Here is a 7,194-nt window from a genome sequence, read left to right on the forward strand (position 1 = left end):
GAAATTTTGAAAATTTTGACAACACGCGTTTAACATCAGACTCGACTCTCAAAAAAAAAAGTCCCCAGCGGAGTCGCCAGCTGTAGCGACCTAAAAATTTGAACACGGGCGCTAGTCGAAATAATTATTGAAAATTTGAAAACGGAATTCCGATTTCATTTAAAAAGGGAGTCGCCACCGATCTTTTTCTAGGTGTGATCGGACACCAAATAAATTCTCTTTTTTTTTAAAAGAAAAATTATTTTTCAAATTTTCTAAAAAAGAGTCGATTTTAGGTCCACGTCAAAATCCAGAGAAAATTAGGGTTCGGGAGTCGGTTACGCGCGAGGAAGGTATTAACACCCTCGCGACGCCCAAAATTGGTATCTCGTCAAACACGCGCTATCTTAATTTTCTAAAATATGAGTTCAATTTAATATTTAATCGTGATTCGATTGAAACACGAGAATCTCTTGTTTTGAAAACACAAGAATTTTGAAACACCATTTTTTTTTGAAAACACGGAATTTTTGTGAAACACGAGAATTTTTTAGAAACACGAAAATTTCTGAAAACCTGAAAATTTTTACAACACGAAAATTTGCGAAACATGACAATTTTTGAAAAACGAGAAATTTTTGAGAACGCAAAAATTTTGAAACACAGAATTTTTTGAAACACGAGGATTTTTGAAACATGAAATTTTCTTTGAAAACAGGAAATTTTTTTTATATCACCAAAAATTTTAAAAACACGAGAATTTTTGAAAACACGAAAATTTATAAAACAGGGAATTTTTTTCTGAAAAACAAGAAAGTTTTTAAAATAAGGGAATTTTTGAAAACACGGGAAATTTTTAAAAAAAACACAGAAAATTTTTAAAACATAAAATTTTATTTTGAAATACTAGAATTTTTGAAAACACGAAAATTTATAAAACAGAGAAATTTTTTTTCTGAAAACAAGAAAGTTTTTGAAATACGAGAATTTTTGAAAACACGGAAATTATTGAAAACGCTAGAATTTTTAAAACACGACAATTTTGAAAACATGACAATTTTTGAAATACGAATTTTTTCTTTTAAAACGCAGAAATTTCCTTTGAAACACGAAAACTCTTGAAAATGCGAAAAGTCGAAAATTTTGAAATACGAGTAATAAGATTTGAAACACGAATTTTTCATTTTTATTTTTTTATTTTTTTAAAAACGTACCGTATTTAACACTAATCGATGATTTTCACCCCAACATGGCAACGAAATCGACGAATTAGTGTCAAAACGATTCAATTTAATATTTAATCGGGATTTTATTAAAATACGAGAATTTTTTTTTAAAATACGAAGATTTTTGAATATTTTTTATTTTTAAAAGGGCGTCCCGACTTTAACACGAGCTATCGATATCCACCCAACATAGCGATGAATTCGATGACTCGATGCTAAATCGGTTCATTGCCTTATGCACTAAAATATTATTATTTTTTTTTTTAAATATGCAATTAAAATAACATAATAACATTTATAAAAACTATTTTTAAACATACTAATTTAAATTAAATAAAACACCATTTAAATACATTAAATAAAATAAAATAGATTAAAAAAATTACCAAAGCCCAAAGTTATGGGCTTGAAAGACAAGCCCTTTTCCCTTTTTTGCTGCGAATTGGGCCAGCTGGGAGTTGGGCCGCCGGATTGGCCTGCTAACAATGTGGCTTGCTGCAGATTTTTTCTTCTCTCTTTTTTGATAAACTTGTTGGGTTTGGGCTACTGCTTTTATTCTTTTTTATTGTTTTTTTATTTTCTTTTTTCTTTCTTTTTCTCTTTTTTCTTTCTCCTTTCTTCTTCGTCTTCCCTTTACTTTTTCTTTCTTTTGAGCCCCAGCCGCCGCTTCTCCTCCGTTGTCCACTGCCGCCGTCGACTCCTCCGTTCGGTGGCGCTAGTCTCAGCGTTCTCTCCTCTTCTTTTCCTTTTTCTCTTCTCTTTCCCTTTCCTCTCTTTTCTTTCTCTTCTATTTCTTTTCTCGGCAACCCCAAGGTTGAAAGCGCCGCTGCAACGCTCGTCCTTGGCTCTTCTCCTCCCTCGGTGGCTCACGAAGAAGACCAAAAATTTCTCACTATTTTTATTTTTGCTGCTGTTTTTACTGTCTTTTTCTTGCTTTTTGGTTGCTTGTTGCTTGTTGCTTGTTGTGTGTTGTGTTTGATTTGTTGTAGGTGCCGGCGGTGGAGCAACACCGGTGGTGGTGCAACGATGGCGGTGAGCGTGGGATTGGCTAATGGGAGTGTTTTTTTTGCTGCTGGAATTTTCTGCTATTTTTTTTTTTGCTTTGGTTGCCAAAAATTTTGAACCCCCTTTTCTCTCCCTCTCTATTTCTTCCTTCCCCTCTTTTAAATACTTTCAATTTTGTTTTCAGGTTGCAGGGGAGCCATTATAGCCTAGGGAGGCTGTTGGAGTAGCTCGGCTGGGGAGGGGTACGCTCGGCTGCCATTGCGGCGATTTGACAAGTCCAGGAGGACCAAATTGCATAGGATGCAAAGCTTTTGGGGCAAAAGTGAAATTTTAGCAAAAATACGGGCCAAAATGTAATTTCCTAAGAGTTTAGGGGTTAAAGTGCAATTTTGAGAAAGTTTAAGGGTCAAAATGTAGTTTTAGAAAATTTTGGGGTCAAAATGTAAATTTTAGAAAAGTTTGGGGTCAAAATGTAAATTTCAAAAAGTACAAGGGTTAAAATGTAAATTTAAAAAAAATTTCAAAATTTTATTATTACTATTTTATTAATATTTAAAACAAAAATTAAAAATTAGAAATGAGCTAAAACAAACCCAAAATTTAATCCTAATGGGCCCAATCATCGGGCCCATATGAGACTAGCCCGGCCCGAAATCCTACCCCGGCAAAATTCAGTGATTACAATAAGATTTGAACTCATTCATATGCATACACATACACGTGATAAAGTTTCTATTAATAATATATTTAATTGAGTTATTGTCACAAATTAACTCGACACTGACTCAAAATAGATGATAACATAATGATGCATAATTTAATCTAATTCACGAGAGTTCTAAAATGAAAGTTGGCCGAAGAACTGAATTGGCTTGGTGTGCAAAATAATTTAATCTAATTCATGAGAGTTCTAAATTTTTTGAGAAAATTTAAGAGTGTGAAAGTTTTTAATAGTTATTGAAAATATTTTGAGAGGGAAATCAAAAATTGAAAATAAAAATAAAAATATATGTTGGTAAAAAAACACTAAAAAAACTTAAAATAGTCTTATAATATTAAAAGCACTATTTGTTTTACCTTTGTCAATGAATTCTAATAATTTTGCCAGAGCTATTGTCAACACGTTGACTCTCACCATATTAGCATAGACCAATTTAACAATCTTGTGAGCAGCACAATTAACTTCCTTTAGGATGTGTTTAACCGCCCAATACTCTTTAGTTAACTAAAATAATTTAATTAGTGTTAGATTGAAAAATATATTAATAACAAATATTTTAAAAACAATTGGTTTTTCTAATACTTGTATAATTTATATAAGTTTACCACAAGTTTTTGAAAACATTTATGTATTTTTATTTTATTTCTATTTGATTGTTTAGATTTAGATCAAAATGAGATGATATATAAATGTTATGAGGTTATTTTTTAAATAGTTACGTAAGCCTTGCTCGATCTACTATATAACAACATTATTTTATCTTTATATATATAAATTATTAAAAGGATAAAAATATAATAACGTAATATAAAAATTCTATATATTTTATGTTTAAATAGTTTTTTAAAGAATTATGTTTAAATATTTATTTCATTTTAAAAAGTTGAAAATATTAAAAATAACTAACAACAATTAAATTAAAACTAAACAAGATGGGATAGAGATGAATAAATCCAACATCCATATAGTTAATAGTGATTTTCAAAATTATAATTCCATAATGAGATGGAACGAATGATGAAACATAATATGTTGTTTCACCCCTGCCTACTCCATTGCCCGTCGCTCGATCGCAATTCTCGCATATGCCACTAATGTACTTTTCTCCAAATAAAATTATATGTAGGTTTTTTTAAAACGTATAATGACTTATTTAACTCTTTAAGTTTAAAAAATAAAAGTTATTTTAGCTTTTTCTTTTATTTTTACCTCTTTTAGCCCATCAACTTGAGTTGTTTGTCAAATTACCACAAAATGGATGAAAAAGTACATATCTGTTAACTTTGTTGATGTGGCATCCACGTGATAGTCCATATGTATACAATATCAGTAATTAATTAATATTTTAAAATTAAAAATATTTTTACAATTTTTAACTGTTTTAATGATTTTTAATTTTTCAAAAATATTTTTATTTTTTTGAATTTTTTAAGAATTAAAAATTAATTAATTGTTGACATAACATCTATATGGCAAGCTATGTGTACATCACGTCAGCAAAGCTAATAAACATTAATTTTTTATATATTTTGGAGTGATTTGATAAATAACACAAGTTCAATGGTTAAAATAAACGAAAAATTAAATAAATAGCTAAAATGATTTGTCTTATAAAATTGGAGGATGCCTCTTCAAAAATTTCCTTGAATATCTCTCTTCACCCAAGCTCTCTCTTGCCTTCAGGTTTGCAGCAGACCAGGAAGTTAAATAAGGTAAATTTTGAAACCCTAAGTTTGATTTTTAAGATCTCTACTTGAGTCTTGAGATTTCGAGTTATGGCTCGGTTTGTTTTATCTGCTTTCTTCTGTATTTGATTTTCTGTTTTCGCTGCTACTGCTTTTACTCTGTCTCATGGTGTATGAATGTTGCTTTTGTCAATTAATTTGATGTTTCAGAAGTATCATTTTTATTTCGAGGTTTAGGGGTTATTAAATGTTTCCTTGTTTATCTATATGTTTTGACCATTTTTATGGATGCTGCGATTAATCACTTTTATTTGTTCTGTGATATGATATAGCAAGTACTGAATGAATAGGAATCGGATACAAAAGTCGAAGCATATCATGTTGGGAGTAGAACGGTATCTTAATTTTTCATTTGACAGAGCAAGTTGAAGATGATATGATAATTGTGTCCATGTTTGAGGTATGCTAACATCGACCGATGCATCTGTCAATGGCTCTGTTGAGTAGAAAACTTCATTCCGTTTTAGTTTCTTCATCAATCACCAACACTTCTTCATTTGCAGTAACCAAAACCATCATTATCCCCTCCCAATTGCTCGTGCAATCTAACAATGACTCGAATGTTAGTGTCATCTCTGATTTATTCAAGAAAACCCATAACTGGGATACTCTCACTAGAACTTTATCTTCAGTCCAATTAACCCATTCCCTTGTTCAACAAGTACTGCTCCAACTCAAGATGCCCGAGCATGCACGATCAGCTTTAAATTTCTTTTACTGGTCTGCAAAGACCCAAAACTTCCAACACCAGATTGACTCTTACTGCATTGCAATTCATATTGTAGTTCATGCCCAACAATTAGCTGAAGCTAAGATATTGATCCAATCAGCTTTGAAAACAAGTGAATCCAATTCAACTAGATTTTGTCTTGTGGAATCTTTACTGGGTAGTTACAAAGTTGTTGATTCGAGTCCTTTGGTGTTTGATTTGTTGGTTCAGGCATATGCAAAGTTGAGAATGTTTGAGGATGGTTTTGAGGTTTCTTGTTACTTGGAGAACCATGGGTTTTGTTTGAACTTGTCAAGTTTCAATGCCTTGCTTCATGGGATGCAAAAATCTGGTGAAAATGCAATGGTTTGGAAGGTTTATGGGCATATGATTCGCAAAAGGAAATACCCCAATGAAATTACAGTAAGAACGATGATTGGTGCTTTGTGTAAAGAAGGGAAGTTGCAAGTTGTGGTGAATTTGTTGGATAGGATTCATGGTAAGAGATGCTCTCCAATAGTTATTGTTAATACGAATTTGGTGTTTAAGGTTATAGAAGAGGGTAGAATTGAAGAGGGAATGGAATTATTGAAGAGAATGTTGCAAAAGAACTTGATTCTCGATACCATTGCTTCCTCTTTCATTGTTTATACTAAATTGAAGCTCGGGAATTTGGAGTCAGCATGGGAGGTGTATGATGAAATGCTTAAGAGAGACTTTAGTGCCAACTCTTTTCTGTTTTCATCCTTCATAAAAGCATATTGTGAAAGAGGAAAAATTCAAGAAGCAGAAAGCATGTTGCAAGATATGAAAAATATGGGTTTGAAGCCATATGATGAAACTTTTAACCATTTGATCGAGGCATGTAGTAAAGCGGGCGAACTGGATGCTGGTGTGAAACACTTCGAGGAAATGATCGGTAGGGGACTCGTTCCAAGTTGTTCCACTTTCAATGAAATGGTGAGAGGGCTTTGCGAAATCGGGATTCAGCAAAAGCTAATGAGTTCTTAACTCTTGTTTTAGATAAAGGACTTTCACCTAATGAAGTCACATACATTCATCTTATGTCTGGTTATGGAAAACAGGGGAACATCCAACAAGTTCTCAAATTATACTATGAAATGGAGTATAGGTCACTGTCTCCTGGATTACCAGTTTTTACAACATTGATTAGAGGTCTTTGTGACTGTGGAAAAGTAGAGGAAGCTGAGAAGTATCTAAGAATAATGAAAGGTCGTTCTATAGGGTTGAGTGAAGAGATATATGAAGCTTTAATCACTGGTTACCTCAGAAATGGCGACAAAACAAGGGCTGCTCTCCTTCATAATGAGATGGTTGCAAGAGGAATGAAGACGATGAAAATAATATGACCAGTATTCAGTTTTAATTTAGCATTTTTAACACTAAAGTAAAATTCATTTCTCTTTCTTTTGTCGTTTAGTTTCAAGAAACCAATGAAAACGAGGATATGATCTGAAAATAATTACTAAAAATTCTATCACAAATGTATGTATGAAAATTATGTATTTAAAATACATGTATGTGTCTAAAAATAATATACAATAAATAAAAAAATATATGATTTGAAACTATTAATAATTTCACGTAGGCAATATGGATGAAATGAAATGAAAGATGCAATGTGTGGATAAAAATTGTGTGATAATATTAAAATGTACAAAAAGAATTAAAATGAAAAATTGGTTCTAGTGGTAAAATTGAGGTTTTATTAATTGATTCAAATCTCATTATTTACAATTGTCATTGATTTTATTTCAAATACGATGATTAAACACTTTAATTGTAGAA

General features: G+C 31.5%; 1 protein-coding gene and 1 long non-coding RNA gene across 2 annotated transcripts; both read left to right on the top strand.

Moving 5' to 3' along the window:
• The first annotated feature begins 1,779 nt into the window (after positions 1-1,779).
• On the top strand, positions 1,780-2,741 carry LOC128041240 (uncharacterized). Its single transcript, XR_008195959.1, has 2 exons — positions 1,780-2,237; positions 2,395-2,741. It is a non-coding gene; the product is annotated as an uncharacterized LOC128041240 (long non-coding RNA).
• A 1,795-nt stretch (positions 2,742-4,536) lies between these two features.
• LOC105766335 (pentatricopeptide repeat-containing protein At1g66345, mitochondrial) lies at positions 4,537-6,920 on the top strand. Its single transcript, XM_012585738.2, is given in 3 exon segments — positions 4,537-4,643; positions 4,949-6,364; positions 6,367-6,920. Coding segments are annotated over 2 exon segments (1,659 nt in total). The 5' UTR covers positions 4,537-4,643; positions 4,949-5,094; the 3' UTR covers positions 6,756-6,920.
• Positions 6,921-7,194: the final 274 nt, after the last annotated feature.

This window comes from Gossypium raimondii, chromosome 5, assembly GCF_025698545.1.
Source record: "Gossypium raimondii isolate GPD5lz chromosome 5, ASM2569854v1, whole genome shotgun sequence".
Taxonomy (NCBI): domain Eukaryota; kingdom Viridiplantae; phylum Streptophyta; class Magnoliopsida; order Malvales; family Malvaceae; genus Gossypium; species Gossypium raimondii.